The sequence below is a fragment of the Oculina patagonica genome, chromosome 5, assembly GCF_052425735.1.
Source record: "Oculina patagonica isolate OP01 chromosome 5, crgOcupat, whole genome shotgun sequence".
Taxonomy (NCBI): Eukaryota; Metazoa; Cnidaria; class Anthozoa; order Scleractinia; family Oculinidae; genus Oculina; species Oculina patagonica.
The window spans coordinates 77,064-97,783 of NC_135762.1; the positions used below are offsets into that span (position 1 = coordinate 77,064).

Genomic DNA, 20,720 nt, shown 5'->3' on the forward strand with positions numbered 1-20,720 from the left:
CTTATTTCTTCGACTTATTTCCAGAAAATATGTTCCAGAGGTAAAAAACCTTCCCACAGACTACATCTTTGAGCCGTGGCTGGCACCACGTGAACTCCAAGAATCTTGCGGCTGTGTGATTGGTCAAGATTATCCTGCTCCACTTGTTGATCACATGCAACAACGCGTTGTGTGTGTCCAGCGGCTTCGTGACCTCGCTTTCAAGTTAACTGCCGAGTGATTGTTTCACGTGACTGATATTAAAGTCGTCCTAGCTAAATCATAGACAGTTCTGTGTTTTCTAAATATGATAACAGAGGAATACTTTTCTTTTAATTTATATATCTGCGTGGGCGAATAAGTAAAAAAACCCTCTTAATTTGAATTAACTGCCGCTTCAACATTTGCCGAAGTATACATGCATGCTGTAAGGTTGACTATTTAATTCATAGAATTTCGTCCTTTACGAGTTACAAGTACAGGTTAAGTGTTTTTTCTTCAACGCTTTTTCTGTAAGTGGTTTATGATTTGGAAAGCAAAGGTAGAATAGGATTTTCGTGTTTCAAACCGCCAAACAGTTGGTACGGCTGCTAATTTGGTAAAGGTTCTTAAAAAGAAAGTAATTTATTCCTGATGACACTTTCTTGTGAGGTAATTGGAAGTTTTAGATCAGCAACTATCGCCTGGTTATTGTTTAGGGTAGGGAGGGTGAGGGGGTTTGGCAAAAGTGTAGCTTACTGATAAGCTAAAGAACACAACTTGGATTATATTTAGTCGTTTGTTATTCAGATAACAGTAAAATCGCCAACAATAACACCAAGAAACTAAACAAATCAAAGTTACTTTGTAAACAGTAAAAGGAGCGGTAAACTTTGTACTGACAGTTTAAACGTAAGAAAGTGTGTAATTGAAGCTTAAATAAAATTAATAATTTAACCTTAAACTATAATGGTCCTTAATTACTCAGTGAAGGCGCTGTTACGATCTTTCTCCCTCTCCCTCGACTCCTTTTAGTTGTTACGCTATTATATCATCTTTAGAGTCTAAAGAGGGTTGACAGTGGATGGCTGACGCCAGGAATGTTAGTAAGTCGTCTAGTGTGAGTGTTGGGGTGAGATAAGTTCACTTGGCACAAATGTATCGAAAACTGAAAACGGGCTGAGCGCTTCCTATCTAAATCTTTTTTTCGAAAATATCCCAAGACAATGTGTTCTACAAAGGGTAACTTGTAATGCAATTTGTCCAGCCTTATAAAATTAAGACTGCAGTGCTCATTTGAGAAATTTCGAATGGTCCTCGACTGCCCTTCTTTACCTGACCTTCTGGTGAAAAGGAAAGGGTAACCTTGGTAACAGAGCCGGAATGGGGTCGGGTCAAGGCTGACTGGACTCATGCTGCTCAATCTCTTTTATGCCAACTGTTTCAGGTAGCTCCTTGTCAACTGCGCTATTGCATGTACAAGTGTTTGGACTTGTATTCAAGAAATGTGCAGACAGAAGTAGATACATGTTGCTGCGTTGCTGGTAATTGCGTATCGAATCGGCGACTAAGAAAAAACATACTGCGTGCGTTGTGTTCAGTAATTCTAACATAAGCCATGGTACAAGGTGATGTAATGTTTTTTTTACTAATATGGCAGTTGGCAAGAAATGGCAATATAACATTCACTTGTGTATATATAGTGTATATTACAACACGCAAAAGGATTATAGGGCTTTTTGATTATCACAGTCTACATGTATTTACACTGAATTCAGCAATCTGCTACTGGATTATGTTCAATTCTTTTCACAGTTAAAAATCTTGTGATCAAGTTTTATCTCTCATAGCTTACTATATATGATGCCTAAGATTGTTCCTATTCTTGATGGCGGTGTAGCAAGATGCTCGTGCTAAAAGATGTAGTTACAAGGGTGTATTGTACTTTTGGTTAATCATGTTCTTTACATTGTGATAAATTGTTAGATTGCAATCTGTTTTGTCCTCATGCCAATGGACAGACGCCACTCAAACCAATACAGCACGAAGGGCCTCGCATGACATGTCGGTGAAATCGATATTATTTACATGTTGTCATTACTGAATGTAACTAAATATGAAGCTGAGAATCAACTCAGGTTCAGGCTTCTTGGCAAACAAATTGATCCAGTTTCACCACACTCTGCAGCGTTTCTCAGGATTCAAGGTGCTTGCCTTAGGACAGTGGAATGCGTCGGCAAATTCCTCCATGTTGGACAAAACACCGTTTACCCTGAAAATAAAGTACTAAATTTATCAAGGTGTGGAAAAACTAGCGTATAATTTTCTTAATCGGAAGAATGAAATAGTAATTATTAATTTCTAATTATTAGTTACTTATAAATTATTAATTACTTTTTATTACAGAATTATTAATTCTCCTTAATGAGTACCATATGCTTCATAAATTATACTTCTGAGAACTTGTCCAAAATTAATTGAAATCGAAAGTGACAATTGTCCGGCGCGCAATACTGTAAGAGAAGTGCGGGCGATTATGTCATCTCGCGCGGGCCTGGGACTGACTTACCTATAAATAGGTAAAGCATGCGGATCAGCTTTAGCTCTCCTGAAGATCTGCGTAGGACTAAATGAACTGCACCACATCTGATATGAAAAGAACGAAACTAAAATGAAATTGTGTCAGATAATTAAATTTTAAGGATTTAGCTTCCTTGGGAATGTTCCACATACTTGTTCGTAAGACCAGTCAGAATTTTTAATATTTATATTAACAAAGGTTATTTGGACCGCATTTCATTAGCAAACGAACACTTCTACCACACGCTTGCACCCTTTTTCAAATGGCGAAAAACATCGCTAATGGATATGTTAGAAACGCGTTTAAAGTCATTTTCGGGTCATTCTGTATTGGAGCTTTAAATTGGATTTGTGGTTTTTTATTTCCGTACTTTAACCAAGCTATCTATTGTAATTTCAACTGATATAATTTGGGATTCTATTCCGATTACAGAAGCCAAAAATCGTTAAAAATGTCTTATTTACCTGTGCGTAACTCAAGAAAAACATCTGTTCAGCAGATCTCTTTAGACCGGGCACCAGTTTCTCAACGCCATGTTTTCTCATCCAGTTTTTATAAGCCTGTGAGAAAAATCAACATGACAACCACAGACTGATATGACCTCAAATTACCTTTAAACGGTTGCGAAAAAGAAAAATAACAACAACAATAGTAAAACTTGCTTCCATATTAATTCGATCACTACAATCTGCAATTGTTTATCCTTCTTATTTGGTGGTTGGGTGTGCTGTCCTTGGAAAATATGTGGAATCCATGAAAATGAAGATGAACATGTAAAATTGCCATGCGCGTTCGGCTAGGTAGAAAAATGTTAATATTACTTTCATGGTCAGTTTGGCCGATTTCTTGGAGAATTGTTATGTGGCTTAGTCGAATGACGTTTTTGATTCTCCGCTCTTCAATCTCACCGGATCTCTTCAATCTCACCGAATAAATTTGTAATGGATCATTTAGGGATTCTTGGATAACAGACTCTTTGAGATTTCTGAACAGGTCTGAGTAAGTAAGAAAGCTCACCCTGAAAGCAATCTTGAGAGCTCCATTGTCAGCAATGTTCTCAGGTAATGTTAGTCGGCCATCAACCTGTAAAGTTAAATGTAAGTTTTAGCCATTCTTTAAATCGCCCTAACCTTAAACAATTCGCAATCTTACGAGCTTCTTTGTGTTCACTACTTATACTTCATTTGCAGATAATGAGCAACCCTGTGGAAATGCCGCATTATCAAGCCGTTATTATCGTCATCACCGTTATTGGTATTAAACTAAGCACTATGGGAAGGTTGGGTTGAATACCGTCGAATATACAACGGCTTTCCTGTATTCTGATTGGCTGTATTTTCTATGGCATGGTATAAATCATTTTATTAAATGAACGATCTTGTAACTGACATGAACATTTATTCTGTGCCAGGCAAAGGTACTGTCTTAGCTGTTTGCTGTGGTTGATCTGTTCTGTCAACACTTTGGGCCAGTATTCCTTTAGTATTTTTGACTGGAGAGGTGCACTGTAAGAGTAAAGTGGCTTGACCAAGAACACAAAAGAAAACTGACACTGGTCAGAACTTTCAAGGCACTAGCATTAGACACCACTCTGGAATAAAATTCCTAGTGGTTCCCAACCTCCAACCGACAAATCATTTCCTTACGTTGAGCCTAACGTTACTCAGCCTGTCTACATCGATCAAAGTGGTGTTTGTAGTAGCAGTTAAGTTGTTATACGTACAAATATCTGCCTGCCGTAGACATCCAATGAGTATTTATTGTACTGGTCAACAAGACATTTGGATCTGTTTTGGAATCCAGTTAATGTGAAGTTACTCCACCATGGTCTGCTGATCTCTCCATACTTATTGAATAGACGACCTACCAAGATGAGTAACAAGAGCTTGTCAACAACAACAAATTGGACAAAAGAACACCTCTTGGATTTAAAGCAAGGTTTGCCTCTTTAGAAACATGCCCTGCCATTTGATTAGGTTTTGTACCGAAGCGAACTTCAAAATAATAGTAGCGGAGTATTATTGTGACATGTTTAGGCAACGTTTGAATCCAGTAAGTAAGATGGGAACTGATTATGAATACGGAATCATTAAACAGCAGTGAAGAGATGGGAAGGAGGGTTGAAACTACAAGTGGAATTTCTTACCGACGTTATCGAAGCCATGGGTGAGTTCGTGAGCCAAGACTATTCCAATTCCGCCAAAGTTCACGCCCCTGTGTGTATGAAAATAATTTTGGTAAGTCTGTTAAACAATTGTGCAAACAAATAAATTCTGCAAACAATTCAAATCCCTTGCACATTCTATGGCCTTTGTCTTCAGTAATATAAACTTCCAGCACTTAGGGTGATTGCTAAATAGTATTTACTGCATACCGTGGTGCTAAGCGGCCGTGGTAAAATGGCGGCTGAAGTATCCCTGCCAGGACATCTGCAATGAACAAATAGTACTGCGATTTATCTTGCTAGTAGTTTTGGAACAAAGTTAACAGTAAGTGTTTAATTTACATGTTGCGCATGAGGTAAAAGTACAAGAAAGACCACACAAATCGTGCAGGTTGTTAACGCTACTTAATCATGCGCAGAAGGTCATACGTTTGACTTCTGTTCGGAAAAAGCTCGGCAGAGCATTATTTAGGATAGCTTGTGTCACCGCCTGATGAACATCTTTCTCGTGTGTTTACTTATCACAACTTACGTTGTAATTCTTCTAACAACATTTTTACGACACTGGGTTAAGGCGCTTATATTGCAAATTTCTGACGACTTACTTATTTCGTTTTTCTCCCGTTGGTAATACGCGTTGACAGATTGTGGTCCATCGAACCATCTGTAATAGAATCAAGGAAGACAAAATTAAATTAAGCATACCTTGTACTTATTGGTAAAATTAAGTGTGTTTGCTATAAGGATTTAACAAAATAAGTCAATACCAGTTGTCTGGTAATACGTTTCATTGTTGCAAAACAACCAAATCTTACTCACTGTCCTCGTGTTGAGGGTTTTCTGAGTTTGGCAAGGGACTGGGCTGAGTACCACTTGCTGACATTTACTTCGTTCAACAGAAATCGTTTATCATCCACTTCCAGCTACGAAACAAGCAAACAAAACGTAAGCCACAAAATATACCAAAGTGGTCCAAGTGCTATAAGCCATGCTTTATTATTAACGGGCAGGAGAGCTAAAGAAAAATGTTTGACGCCACATCGGCAGTGAAATCCAATCAATTGATGCGTCACGTTGGGACACTGATGAACCTTTTTAATCACCGCTGAACACATGAGGGTAATAGGCCAAATATTCTAACTTGGTTGCAAGGCTTGGGGAATAAAACAAAAGAAATGACTTATTCATCCCTGAACCTCGACGTGATATCTTTTGTTTTATTCCCCCAAGCCTCGGATCCGGATCCGAGGCTTGGGGGAATAAAACAAAAGATATTCCAAGTTAGAAGTTTAATATATCGGAAATGGCCTATTGCTTGTGAATGGCGAACGCTTTAGAAAATCTTATCTTCGCTTCTCCTCGAGGAGCTGAATCTCTTTTCCGCGACTTCTCTGCGGAAGGTGCGTAGGTACGATCGATTTCTAGCCATTTTAAAACAACGTTCCTTTCCCCAGACCGAGTTCAAAGCATGCAAAAAGGTGTTAGTTTGTGAATATCTTTTAGCGTACAACTCAACAAACCAGAAAAACACTTCATCCAGCTGTTATCCCACCTATGTTCATCCCACGCAAGATTTGCGTAAAATGGAAAAGCTACCGAGATTATGCTGTTCCCTTGACAACATGCATAACGAAAGAGAGAACAGAAATAGAAAGGGAACGGGAAAGGGCACACATAGAGAACACTGCTCATAATGGATACTTGAAGTTGTATCTATTCCATTGACTTTCAAGTGCTCACCCCTTGATAGTACTCCTCGAGTAAAGTTTTATTTACACACATTTCAGGGAAACCGATCTTCTCCACCATCTCATCCTCCTGCATGAAAATAGAAGTTTATCGATAGTTTATTAAATTCTAAATATTTGCATTGTAGTAAGTCAGTTTCATCATGTGTGAATTAATTCTGGTAGTTGCAATCAGACTATGTCATCATGCAAAACAGTTAAGAAAACTTTACCTTTTCGTAAACTTTAGGTTTCGTTTCGTTGTCTATCCATGTCAAATCAGCCACTTCCTCTCGGAAAGCTTTTCTAATATTGTCCATCATTTCTCTGACCTAGGAAATACAGGTAACTCATTCAATGTCTGATTTCTTTTTACTGATAGCAATTTGTTATACGTTCTCCAGTACATCACTTTTCTTACTATTTGAAGCAGCTGAACAATAATGTTCTGCAATCCTTTTAACAAATCAGTCGAAAAAGTCCAGGCTTCTCCCAACGGAAGAACAAGAAAAATCCTAACAAACGAAACGGCTCTAGAGGAGAAAATTTGAACAGCTTTCCCGTTTTCCATTTTCGCTAAGTGGTTCTCCCCTGAATTTTTGGTAAAAAATCGTCAACCGGTATTAGAATATATCCTCATCGAAGAACGCGCAGAGTTATCTTCTTTTAAAAATGGTCGGGAGTTTTTAATTCAAAGAATTAAAAAAACACGTGAATTCTGACCGATTTCCGTATGAAAGCCCTGGGGTCGAGACCAATTGGTACACTTTTGGACACTTCAACCAAATCTAACAAAATAACTTTTGAAATTCAATTGGTCTCAATATCGAGTCTCAATAGAACATGGTCATAAAATCTTAACCAAAATATTGTTCAAAAGAATCGTATTTTCCACAAACCAATGGGGTCATCTTCCTGTCAAATGCCTTCTCTATGTATAAGCTTCCGGTAGCAAATGTGAGCCCGCGATAGTAGTTTGTCGTTGTGATACACGTCAGCCATCTTGCTGGCTCGCCCTTAATGTGAGAAGTTCGCCTTTTGTATTTGGCCTCAGCTTCTCGGAAAGGCCTGGACAGGAATGGAACTAATCTTCTTAACACTGTCCAGATGAAGTAATCAGACAAAGTACTGCAGGAGAAAGCAACATGTTCCGTTACAAAAATAGAATCAAGACGTGCTATGAAACATGTGGCGGCTTCCTTTCTTGCCTACCCCCCCCCCCCCCCCCCCCTCACACAAACTCAGGAAAAAGATCCCTGTGTCATTTAACTATAACACACAAACTTGTAACCTGCGATCAGGCGTTCTTTTTTCAGCGGCGGGAGGAAACAGAAAAAAAAAAGGAACCTCCGCGAAAAAAAGAACACATGACTGCAGGTTAATTTTTGCATTTCCACCATTGGGCGTGCATAAGAAAAAAACTAGATATTTGTTACGATAGATAAATTCAAGCCAACAACTGATTAATTTATAAAAACAGCGGGTCATGCCTACTGAGGCATGCTTAAACACAGCTTTCCCCCCCCCCCCCCCCTTCCCCAATTATTGTAAAACCTGCCTGCTTCTCTAATACATACGCGTTATCAGCGGCAAGGACAGCTTCGGACATATTTCGGAGATACTCGGGCGCGGGCACGATGATATTCTCGGAAGAGTTCAGTGTTATGTTATACATGGCGAACAAGCTGTTGAAATGCGTCAGCCACTGAAACTGTAAAATAAAAGAACGTTAATGAAAGGTAGCAATACTGTGTCGTACTGACTAGACGGTTAAGGGCTGGAAATTTCAGACAAAAATAATTTGGACAGTTGAGACAGTTTTAGTACAATTTTACAAGGTTCTAGCTTATAAAACAGATTGAATACTGAGGAGGACAGACATGTAAAGAGTCCCGATACAAACGTTTTAGACTGTAACTACTAGCGCCGGTAAATGATATGGATTTTCGTTGTTAATTAACGTACAATGTACGTCACGTCACTTTTCCCTGATTTACTTTGACGTAAACGAGCAATATTCTTGTCGCAAGGTCTGAAAAGTTTATAAACGAAGCTTTCGACTGTATCGCACAGTCTTCATCAGCGATTAAAATTAGCTCACGTTGTCTCGTGAATGCAAATTGTTTAATCACGTGACCACAGATGGTCAAAAATGGCGGGAAGATCGTAGCCCCCGTCTCTGTTCAGCGTTGGGCGTTGACGTCGACGGCGAACAAGCTGTTGAAATGACGTTGACGGCGTAGACCGGCGTGGTATACGACATCACATGCAATGACTGCGGTGAACATTACATTGGCGAGACAGCGAGAACTCTGGAGAAGCGACTGGGTGAACATCAGAGACAAACAACATCTGCGATCCAGGAACACCAGTCTCAGGCCAACCACCAGATCGACTGGGAAGGAGTCAAGATTCTTGATAAAGAGTCGGTAGACGTCAAAAGGAAAATCAAGGAAGCCATCCATATCAGACGTCAACGCCCAACGCTGAACAGAGACGGGGGCTACGATCTTCCCGCCATTTTTGACCATCTGTGGTCACGTGATTAAACAATTTGCATTCACGAGACAACGTGAGCTAATTTTAATCGCTGATGAAGACTGTGCGATACAGTCGAAAGCTTCGTTTATAAACTTTTCAGACCTTGCGACAAGAATATTGTTCGTTTATTTTAACACCAAGGTCAAGAATGAGCGTACATAGTCATACTTTGACGTAACTTTGAAAAGACATGTCACGTGACCAGCCTAAAAGCAACCGCGAAGGAGACTGGGTACTAGAAATGAGATAATAATAATAATAATAATAATAATAATAATAATAATAATAATAATAATAATAATAATATAAAATTTAAAAAACTTTATTAACCAATTTCTATAATAATATACTTAATTGACCACTCCCCCAATGGGGTTTTTCAGGGCCAATGCGAAACAAATATTGTAAATGAACATAACATGGTTAAAAATCCCAACTGGCAGGAGGCAGACCAGTTGGTTATTTACAAACGCAGCCAAGGAGTTGAACTCGGGACTACCGAGAACAACACCAGCTAGTGGTCAGAACGGGACTTGAACCCGCGACCTCCGGATTACAAGTCCGACGCTCTAACCACTCGGCCACGCTACCTCCTGAATTAGATACAAAGTGGTTGTTTACCCCGGGGGCGAGCATCTGAAGTTCCTCTATTGTGATCGTGTTGTGTGTATTCTCGTAAAGGAACGCCTGAGATGGCATACTCTGCAGAAAAAAGAAAAAAAGATAAAACATTTGAAGTTCCTATTGTCTGTCTTGCAATTGCAGAACAGTGAACAGAGCTATAAATATGACGTGACTGTCGCGTTACCCGAGCGAGTTGTTCTTCAAACTTGAGTATTCGGTGCATGTGCTGTAGTGTGGTAGCGTTCTTTCCTCCAAGAAGCATTCCCACTGTCGTCATATATTCAAGATACGAATTTTTCCTCTGAATAAAAGAAAAACATTAAATAAAAGATGAAGAGAAGTACATAACTGTTACATGTGAACGAAAATAATACGGTATCATAATTGTATCATAATTGTATCACAATTGTATCATAATTGTTTTCGACTGTAACCAGAATAAGACATATTAAAAGCGTAAAAAAGCGTTCTCTGGTTTAAAAAGTTAAGAAAAATATGAGCTTTCGGCTATTTTACTATAGCCTTTAACGAATACATTCGTTACATTCGTTAAAGGCTATAGTAAAATAGCCGAAAGCTCATATTTTTCTTAACTTTTTAAACCAGAGAACGCTTTTTTACACTTTTAATAATTGTTTTCATTGAAAAGTTCTACTTACAACCTTAGAGGCGCAGATTTCCACATTCCCAGATTTAATACTGTCACCTATGGGAAACACTCGCTAAGATATGTCGGGCCTATGCCGTGGAATCGACTCCCAACTAACTTAAAAAACTTACCGTCTCTGCAATCTTTTAAAAGACAGATCACTTTAACTAACCTTTCACTGAAAATTGGACATGGATGTGACAACTGCGTTTTATGTAGAACATGATTTATTTTAAATACGAATTAACTTATTATAAAATTGTTATTGAAATTATTTGTAAATAGCGTAGTTAAATTTTAGTCTGTTTTATTGTAAATATCAATTTTATGTCTTTTTATTATTATTATTTTTATTTATTTTATGTGTCCCCTATTAGTAGAGAGTGTTTCACTCTCGGCTAGAATTGTACTGGCACATTAATAAAGTTGTTGATTGATTGATTGATTTATCAGCTTGGTCCCAGATACGTGCTCACAGTTATGTCAAACTTAAATTCGAGTGCAGCACTTTAATTTAAGAGGTGTTTTAGATGTCCAGGTACGTGCAAAAATATTAACAATCATACGGGATAAAAGGTAATCGCCATTATTTTAACGATCGAGCACATAAGAGTTATGTCTAGACGAAAAGCGATCATGTTTGACAAACTTCCAAATTTAAGGTATCATTTTCCTTTTTCGACTTGCAGAAGAGAACAGACAATTGTTAACCGTGGTTAAACCTCCTCGCTGTGCCATTCACTCACGAGTCTTTGTTTCAAGTTGTTTTGTTGGAAGGGTAAATAACGTCGCAGATGACATTCTGTGCAGATACATGATGCTCTTTGTTAGAGCAACAAGATACGATACACATTTTGTTTTTTTACCTGAATAACTTTGCTGTCGTTTGCCAGATACTCTTCTCTGATCAAGCTTAATTCTGGGAGATTAAGCTGAAAAAATAATAATATTGACAGTTTTATTCAAAAATATGATAAATAAAAAACATTATTATTATTCATACTGATGGTATGTCAATAGTGATTCTTCATCTCCAGGTAAGGGAAGCAGTTCTTTTAGTCGCTGCTTTTTTCAAAGAAAATTTCCCCTTTAACTAGAAAAAATATGGCAAGGTCGGAACACGCGCGCGTCGTCTTATAAAAGGCTGTCTCCAGTCTGCTTTTTCTAAACGGGATGATTGCGGCTTCATTTCAATGCGAAAGTTTTGCTTGAACCGAAAGCGTCTTTCCCATTTATTGAATGTGATTTATTTATCGCTTCCCTTTTTCTGCTTTTATGATCAATTCAAGCGGTATCCGGTCGCGATAGCAGAATTAATATAAGAGCTGACCATGCGAAGGATTAAAGAATGCTTTCGTTGAACTTAAAACTAAAACAAACCAATTGCGAGTTGTTCTTGAACGAAAAAAAGTGCCACTTTTCTTATTACTTCATCAAAGACAAAATGTATAAATCGCGATCAAGACGAAAAAGACATGCCGCGACTGACCATAATTTGAAAACTGACATGTTTTTTATTCACAATACCAGTGAGGTCAACACATAACAAAACTTTCCATAACAAAAACAAGTTTGTTTTCCTTTTCTTTGTTCTTATGCGCGATTACCACATTTAGGCCAAAGCAAATGTAAACATTTAAACTTCCAACATGAATTTAATTAAGTTTAAATTGTGGCCGTTTTATTGCGAGGTTAATTTTAAAACTATTGAATCTTTTACTTCTTTTTCAAAATCGCTGGGTTTTTCGCTGATTTTGAAATTCATAAAATCAACGCAACAAGCACGATACATAATATGGTGCTCTGGAACGCTTACCTTCAGAATATGTTTTGTGGAATGTCTAGGATTTGTCAGCACATCAATAGTAAACAATGGAGAAGAATGCAAAAATGTCTTCTGAATCGGCACAAGAGCACTGTTCCAGTTCCATGCTGTTCCATTCCACGTTTTATTGTCCAAAGCCCATGATCCAAGGCTCCTGATAAGCTCTAACATTTGCTGTTTAGTGGTCCTCTCAACTTCTTCCTCATTCATACATGAGCGATAATACCTCTTCGCTTTCATAACTGGGTGTTCGTGTTTTCCAGTGGCATCTTCGAGCATGTTTCTGAGCTTCTCGTTGTTGGCTTGGATCTTCTTGATAAAGGTAATATACTCGTTTTGGGATGGAGGTATCGGGTTGTCGCGTATCCACCCATCGCAGGCAAAGTGGAAAAAGTCCTCGCATGGGTCCACGGACTCGTTCATGTTCCGTTTAAAGCGCGCTGCAATCTCAAGACATTCTGCAGTGTTACAAACGCTCGGCCTGAAGCTTCCAGTGGTAGGGATTGGAGATGGCGTTTGAGTTGTTTGACCATTGATAGTTTCCGTCGGTTTGGCGTCATCTTCATTGTGTTTTGAAAGCTCCACTGCAAATAACACAGCTAAAACGACGCAAATCAAGAGAAGTATTCCACACAGGCTCAACAGACACACTTCCACTCGCTTTCGCCCTTTGCGAAAGGTAGTCGAGTTGACTCCAAGACTCTGTGTACTTGGCGCAGAGCACAGTTCTATACCGCCAATACTTTTGTTCTTGTGTGTTCCCATCTGTTCGTCTCTCGGTGACTGCTTCTGATGATTGCTGCGCTCAGCTAAACAAACAATGTTCTTATTAGATTCCAGCTTGAACAGCAAACAAACAACTGTCGACCAACAAGTTAAAAGTCCCAAAAGTGCGTCGGTCTCTTTATACTAATCCTTTGTTACTACTTCTCTGCGCTTACTATATTGATACTCAGGTATGTTAAATAATATAATATACAGTTCTCGTCAACACAGCCCCGGGGTATAGCTGAGATGATGGTACACATGAATTCTTAATTTCTTAATCCTCAGCTTCGGTCACACAGGTGTTAAACAGTTTGACACTGACGCAGTATTGTTAAATGAACATTCAATTGACTCTGACCGTTTTAACATGCCTTATAATTATTTCCATTCATTTGTCATCTTATTAAAAAAAAACTGAATACCATGTGTCCTGGTGCCACGGAGACTGGCTAACTTTTATTATCTGAAATGCTTGATCAATGCTTGATGATTTGTGTTGACCACACGGACTTTATAGCTCTTCGCATATTAATTAAACTTCAAACATGCGAGAAGTGGTGTACTGAGTAGATTTTCAGCTAAATAAGTTGTAAGTTGTATCAATCAATAAATAATGAGGCTTAAGCAGAGGAACCAGACTGTACTGGAAATAAGAAACTATTTAACACTGCCTGACGTGCTTATGTGGGCCTTCCCCCGTCCCACCCCCAAGGGAAGGTTAATTCGGGACTTTCAGGGTGACAAAGGGGACCCCTTGTATTTCCCTCTAGCAGATATGACGCGCTAATTGTTGCCGTGATCACACAACTCCTTTGCCAGTCCTTTAGACTTGCACCAAGTCGCCCTCTGTTAGCGAGCGAAGCGAGCCGAAAAGCGTCGCGAAGCGACGCGCCGTGAGTCGCGAAGTGACGACCGCGAGTGACGAAGTCGCGAGAGGGCGACATACCTAAACCGCGCGTCGAAGGACTTTGAGAAAGTCTACCAGTCCTTTTATTGCTTCCATTGGTCCCCGACATTTTCTTGTGGTATTTAATTCACACGAGAGACCACGAGAGTGTACGCAAGGATCAAATGATAATTCAAGGTTGATTTTCAGGAAATGCGATTGCTTTTAAAACCTGTAAAACGGTAATGAGGGGTTATAATAATAATAATAATAAAAAGTATTTTTATAGCGCCAAAATCCACTAATTGCTCATGGCGCTTTACAATAAAAAAATATTTATAAAATGATGTTAAAAAGTTAAAAACTCTAAAAAATTTAAAAACGGATATTTACAAATATAAGTTCAAATGTACCTAAAAAATAATAATTATTAAAATTGTCTCTTAAAAATGCCAATAGAAGGACTTAATCTAAGTTCAAGTGGGATTGTGTTCCACAGCCTTGGGGCTGCCACGGCAAACGCTCTCTCTCCATATGTTTTTAATTTTGCTTTGGGGGTCGCCAGAAGGTGCTGTGTAGATGATCTTAAAAATCTCCGAGAGGTGTGATAGTAAAGTAACTCTTGCATGTAGCAAGGCGCTGCCCCATGGAGAGCTTTGTAGACTAGTAAGAGAATTTTGTAAATTATACGATAGCGGACAGGTAGCCAGTGTAGCGTTTTAAGCACAGGGGTAATATGATCGAATTTCCTAGTATGTGTAATAATTCGAGCTGCCGTATTTTGAACGGATTGTAATCTTGAAAGTAGATGCTGTGGTTCAAACGCACATGGTTTTCTGAAGCATCCTCTCGACATGAATTATCTTTCACGTTTTTCGCAGTACTACTTTTTTGCCAGGAGGCATCAAAATAACTTTTCATTGTTTCGAATGAAAAACCATTTAGCGATTAAATGCGGAACGAAGCAGGTAAAAGAAAATCCAGCTGCGAAAACGTGTTGAAGCCGCCGGTTATGCCGCGATCGATATATCTTTGCGGCGACAACGCAATATCTAATGTTAAAGTTCACAGATCACCCAGCAGTAAACTAGTACCTTATTTTCCGTTTGCTTGATGTCTTGTCCGTCTCTGTAACTTTAAATCACTGGCGCCTCTGACGTAAATCCGAGCGTTCTAGCTGTCAATTTATTTACTAAGAGCTTCCGAGGTCAGTCTGTTTTGCTTTATTCTTATCACTCAACACAAATGGGGTGTGATCGATGATAAAAATGGTGAGGTGTGGGGAGCCTGCTCCCCTCTCACTCGTAAGTATGCCCCTCCCCTACTCCCTTCACTTTTCTAATAGCAGTAATTCCTTGAGCCTGAACACTTTCACCGAAAACAAACAAACAAATTTATAAGCAAACTTGTTGCTACCAAAACTTGATCCAAAAAGTGAGGTGCCTTTCTATCGAATGAGATACTTAAAGCAACGTGAGCTCGTGAGCTAGTCACGGAATGGTATACATGTTTACGATCTCTCAAAATCGCTTGTCTTAAAAAGAAAACAAAGAAACATAACGTATGGTTTGATAAAGACTGTGCACTTCTGCGAAAGAATCTCAGTATGCTTTCCAACCAAAAACATAGAAATCCTTACGATGCAAAACTTAGACATGATTACCATACGACTCGCAAAACATTCAAGAAATTGATTAAGTACAAAAAATCGAAACATCTAAATTCCCAAATTGAAGACCTTGTTAATCACAAAGACAGTCATAAATTTTGGGATAACCTCAAATTAATGAAGGAAGGCCACAACCCCCCTTCCAACAATCATGATATTCCTGTTGACAAGTTGTATCACCATTTTCAAGATTTACACTCGTCCATAAATACCTCATCATTATTACCTCGCAATAATATTTTAGGGGAGAAACTCTTCAGCTTAGAAGAAACAAAAACCACCCACAATTATTTAGATACAATTATTACACCTGCTGAAATAGAATCTATGACAAAATTACTTCGAACAAAGAAAGTCCCTGGTCCTGACAAGATTCGCAATGAAATGCTAAAAGCTGGAATGCAATATTTTATCACTGCCCTTTGCAAATTATTTAATCTTATTCTGAAAAGCGGTTTCTTTCCTAGCACTTGGTGCGAAGGATTAATTACACCAATTTATAAATCGGGAAATAAAAACGACCCTTCTAACTACAGGGGAATATGCATTAGTAGCTGTCTCGGAAAACTTTTTACCTCGGTCCTCAATGCCAGGTTGAAAAATCATGTACTTCAACAAAACATATTACATCAAGCTCAAATCGGTTTTTTACCTAATCATCGCACATCAGATCATATTTTTACCCTAAGAACATTAGTGGATAAATATGTCAGTCATACAGCAAGAGGCAAACTGTACACTTGTTTTATTGACTTCAAGAAAGCTTTTGATTCGGTTTGGCATGATGGACTATTCTACAAACTTTTACATTATAAGATTGGTGGAAATCTCTATGATTTGATTAAAAATCTTTACTCAAAAACTAAATGTTCTGTTAAGTATGGTGACCAAAGGACTGAATTTTTCGATTATCAGAAAGGTGTACGTCAAGGCTGCATTCTGTCGCCCATGTTATTTAATTTATACTTAAATGAAATCCCTTTTTTACTAGACCGAGAAGACACAGATCCTATCGCTCTACCTAACGGCTCCAATTTAAACTGTTTACTTTACGCAGACGACTTAGTATTAATCTCTCACTCAGCTAAAGGTCTGCAGAAGGCACTTTCCATTCTTGAAAAATACTGTAACGATTGGCTGATGTCCGTTAATCCAAAGAAAACGGAAAGTTGTCATCTTCCAAAAGAAATGCAGGAAATCTTTACTCGACAAGCATTATTTTCATATAAACAATGACAAAATTGAAATTGTCAACAATTACACTTATCTTGGTATAAATTTTTCTGCAAACGGAAGCTTTAGAGACTGTAAATCAAACTTAAAAGATAAAACAAGAAGATCCATCTTTGCTACTCGCCGTTACTTGGATTTTTCAAAATTGTCCCTTAGTGTCACTAATAAACTCTTTGATTCTCTCTTTCTCCCTATTTTACTGTACGGCTCAGAAGTTTGGGGTATCTACGATAAAGATGATTTCAACAATTGGGAGAAAGATGACATCGAAAAAACACACATATATTTTTGCAAACAATTCTTAGGAGTGAATAAACAATGCCCAAATGTTGCAACCAGAAATGAACTTGGAAGGCTTCCTCTAAAATTAGCCATCGAAACCTCCATAGTAAAATTTTGGATTCATCTTCAGAGCTTACCAGAAAACAACATCGCTAAGCAATGTCTACAGCTTTCTAAGGAGATGGCTGATAAAACCCAGACAGGTCTAATGCTTAAAATTAATCAGTTATGCAATAAATACAACTCGAGCTCTTTAATATTAAATGAAAACAACGGAAAACTCTTTACTTCTTACATTAAGCAAAACATTAGCAAAGCGTTAATAGCTCATCAACTAAAACTAATTAGCACAAACAGAAAATTACAATTTTATCATTCATTTAAAAAAGATACCAAAAAATCTAGTTTTCTGGACGCAATCAACAATCCTCACCACAGAACTGCCATTAGCAAATTTCGACTTGGGAATCACAAATTACGTATCGAAACTGGTAGACACACAATACCCAAGACTCCTATTAATTTGAGAATCTGTTCTTTCTGCCATTCGGATGAAATTGAAAACGAAATGCATTTCTTATTTTCATGCAAGCTATACGAAAACATACGTTTAAAGTTCTTTAATGAAATAACCGCCAAATATATTATTTTTAACGAGTTTGATATTAATGCAAAATCTTTATTTCTTTGTAACAGCATTGATCCTGCTGTTTGTCGATCAACTGCTGCTTTTGTTTTTCAAGCTATGTCTCTTAAACATGAAACTTTATTTTCCAAATGATAAAATCGCATTTTTGTTTTATTTCTGATACTACTTGTAATTTCTCAAGTGTAAGTAGGTAATGCCATGTATTTTTATGGAAATACCTCAATAAATTGTTGTTGTTGTTGTTGAATGATTGACTACTATAATGAGGACTTTTTAAAGGGGTAGTTAACTCGGATTTACAAGGATAGCTAATTTCTCCGAGAATCTCAAAGCCCAATTCGATTCGGATGTCGCGATAACTAGTATAAATTCGATTTTAAACAATAAGTTCGACATTTTCTTTGGAATTCGTTGACATTTTCCGTACAAATTTGTGTACCATTCTTTGTGGCTGTACACATGATAGCTAGACATACGTACAAACCTTTCTAAACTTTATTTGAGCCGGTGTTTTCTGTGATTACTGCAATACATGCGGTTTATGAACAAAGGTACTTTATGCATCGGACTCAGAACAAACAAGGAAATTTAAATAGAAATAGCACCTCTATTTCCATGTTTTCGCGAATGACCGCGAAATTTTCAAAGGCAAATTTCCCGCCAGAGTCATCTGCACGCTTGCCATTTTTTTCACAACGGAATCGAATGAGCTAACGTTATAGCTTGCACATGCGCTGAGCCGTAAAACCATGCCTTTAAACAAATTGAATTTGCACAAAAACAAAATTTATTCTTCCCCTGGTGCAGAGAATTGAAACTGAGAACGACGTGTCATGAAGGGCCGCCTAACAGCTCAAGAACTCGCTGTTGTAGCTTTTCTTTCAAACTGAGGCCATCACATTCTAGCTTTAATCGTTGCAAAGTAAACAAAAATAACCACACCAAAAATATTAACAGAAAAAAAAATCACATTGTTTGCTGTTTCTACCTTGAGAACCGTCAGCAGTTTTTAATTCTGTTTTAAGGTCATGGAACACGTTCGTGGCATAGGGCATGCGTTCTCTAATAGAGCTACAGTCGAAGCTCTCTTAACGGACACTCTCGTAAGCGGACAGCTCTACTTACGGCCACCTTGTTAGAAACCCCGTTTTTACTCCCATACAAACTCTGTATTTTTACATTCTCGTAAGCGGACATTCCCGTAAGCGGCCGCGGACACTTTCCGAGATTACGACTTAGACTTTTTCTTTGTTTTTAAGCTCCCGTAAGCGGACACCGCAAAGAAAATCATATAAAAAACCTCTGTATCTTATATTAATCAATCAACTTCACATCGCCGTTCGTCACAATAATTTTACTGTAATTACAGTACCATATTTCAGTGTTTGTTTTGTCGTCATCCACGCCCGGTTACATTTCGAAACACCACTAACATGCATATTACCATTATGTTAGCTGGGCAAGCTCCCGTAAGCGGCCATCTATCCCCTACACCTCTAGTGGCCGCTTACAAGAACAATTCTCGTAAGCGGCCAGCTCCAGTTGCGGACACTTTTTTCGCGTCCCGAGGGTGTCCGCTTATGAGAGCTTCGACTGTAGTTTCATCCAAATTGGTTTCACTGGGGTGTGTTTGAGACTCCAAAATAAGAAAAAAAAAAAAACAATGGCCTTCCACTACCCATGAAAAGGGCTGTTAACCTGAAGAAAACTGATGGAACACTAATACATCGTATGTATAGCTGCTAAATTAAACGAAAAGTGAAATACAAAATCGTATTTTTAAAAGGAATAATAAGGTCAAGTAAAAAAATACAAATATTTTCGTCCCCGCCCGCTTTATCTCTTGGGCCGCCTAGATCCGTACTGGATAGGTCAATTACGTAATACCCGCTTGCAGCATTTTTTTTGGAAGTTCACTTCTGGAGAATTTGACGATGGAGGAAAAAACATCAATATTCGAACAACATAGGTAAGGAATGGAACAAAAAAATAACAAAAAAGCGCCCGTCAGCTCTCTTTTTTTATAGAAATCCGGTGGGAAACATTTTTTTTTTTTAACTTGGCCTAATGGTCGGCTAACACTTTTGTCCGGCAGTGTAATTTAGTTCGATGGTTCAAGTATGTTTAAACAGTTCAAAGCTCGTTCTCATTAAACCTATTTCCGCTGAAGATTTCGCATTTCTCACTGGATCCACAAGACGAAATACCAAAAATCTCGTGCGATCTTCAAAAAAGTTAAATGAGATTGAGTTAACTTGCTAAAAAATGGTGAACGATGTAACTTAACATAGATCTCCCTTTGGATACATTTGCAACATATGAGCAATTATGAAATCTTCATTAAAATATCTGAAAACAACAGGCGCTGTCCGGATTTGCTTGTCCCAATTAAGCATAAAAAGCAAGTCACTCTTTTTTTTTAGAAGCACTTCGATATCTGTCCTTCACTAAATCGCAAACATCATAACAGAAGACTTAATAACAGAAATGCTTAACATTCAACGATGAAGCGGAAAAAACCTTAACAAGCAAGACAAATAAATTTAAACCAAAAGATTTGTAAAAATTCAGTAAACGAGCCAACAATTTTGTGTAAGTTCGCGAACTAAAATGTTTTAAAGGAAATGGAGAAACATGCATGGCGCTTTATATTCTACGCTCACGAAATAAAAATACAAGGGACTTCACTAAAACACGTACCAAAAATACGTAAAAAATATCTCCCACGCATTTAATTTAAGAAAGATAAAACTATAACAAGGAACTTTTAACCATCACCCCGCACACATTCCTACCTGTGTTTTTTAATCCGCCGTAAAAACCGTCATAGCAGATACGCCTGCACGCCTACGTACCAAGGTTGTATATGGAAGCTGGCAATTTAATTTGACGCTGTTAAAGCGCATTCGTATGACACCATTTGAATACAACAATAAACATTTTTGTTACTCGTTGCCAGCACTTTGAGGAAATGAACTCATTGTTTTTCTTTTGATGATAAACAAATTTCTTGTATTAACAAAAACCGGAAAAAGAGTTGGCGCCCACATGCAGTGATGTTTTGAATTCCTCTTCCGCAAAACTGGTCAAGATGCACCCAATTAAACAGGTCCCCTTGACCGTTTGCGGTGAAAAGAAGATGAGAAAACTTTCTCGAAAACACG

General features: G+C 38.1%; 2 protein-coding genes across 3 annotated transcripts in view; one reads left to right on the forward strand and one right to left on the reverse strand.

Annotated features, from left to right (window-relative positions):
• LOC144654529 (uncharacterized) overlaps positions 1–1,597 on the forward strand; it is a 42,076-nt gene extending 40,479 nt beyond the window's left edge. The window contains exon 38 of the mRNA XM_078514681.1: positions 25–1,597. Coding sequence (XP_078370807.1) covers positions 25–220 — 196 coding nt within the window. The 3' untranslated portion in view covers positions 221–1,597. The remainder of the gene's footprint in view (positions 1–24) is intronic.
• Positions 1,596–20,461, reverse strand: LOC144654528 (endothelin-converting enzyme homolog). Of its 2 annotated transcripts, none has more exons than XM_078514678.1 (18): positions 20,352–20,461; positions 12,061–12,878; positions 11,111–11,176; positions 9,780–9,896; positions 9,593–9,673; positions 8,008–8,141; positions 7,330–7,558; positions 6,664–6,762; positions 6,444–6,521; positions 5,523–5,626; positions 5,309–5,367; positions 4,914–4,968; positions 4,686–4,753; positions 4,263–4,402; positions 3,557–3,622; positions 3,004–3,099; positions 2,528–2,604; positions 1,596–2,230 (listed from the first exon to the last, which is right to left on the reverse strand). In XM_078514678.1, exons 2-18 carry the CDS (start codon positions 12,832–12,834, stop codon positions 2,131–2,133), a joined length of 2,343 nt encoding a protein of 780 aa, XP_078370804.1. In that variant the 5' UTR covers positions 12,835–12,878; positions 20,352–20,461; the 3' UTR covers positions 1,596–2,130. The 2 variants fall into 2 exon arrangements, with proteins under 2 accessions (XP_078370804.1, XP_078370805.1); XM_078514679.1 differs by lacking the exon at positions 20,352–20,461 and adding an exon at positions 14,818–14,986.
• Positions 20,462–20,720: the final 259 nt, after the last annotated feature.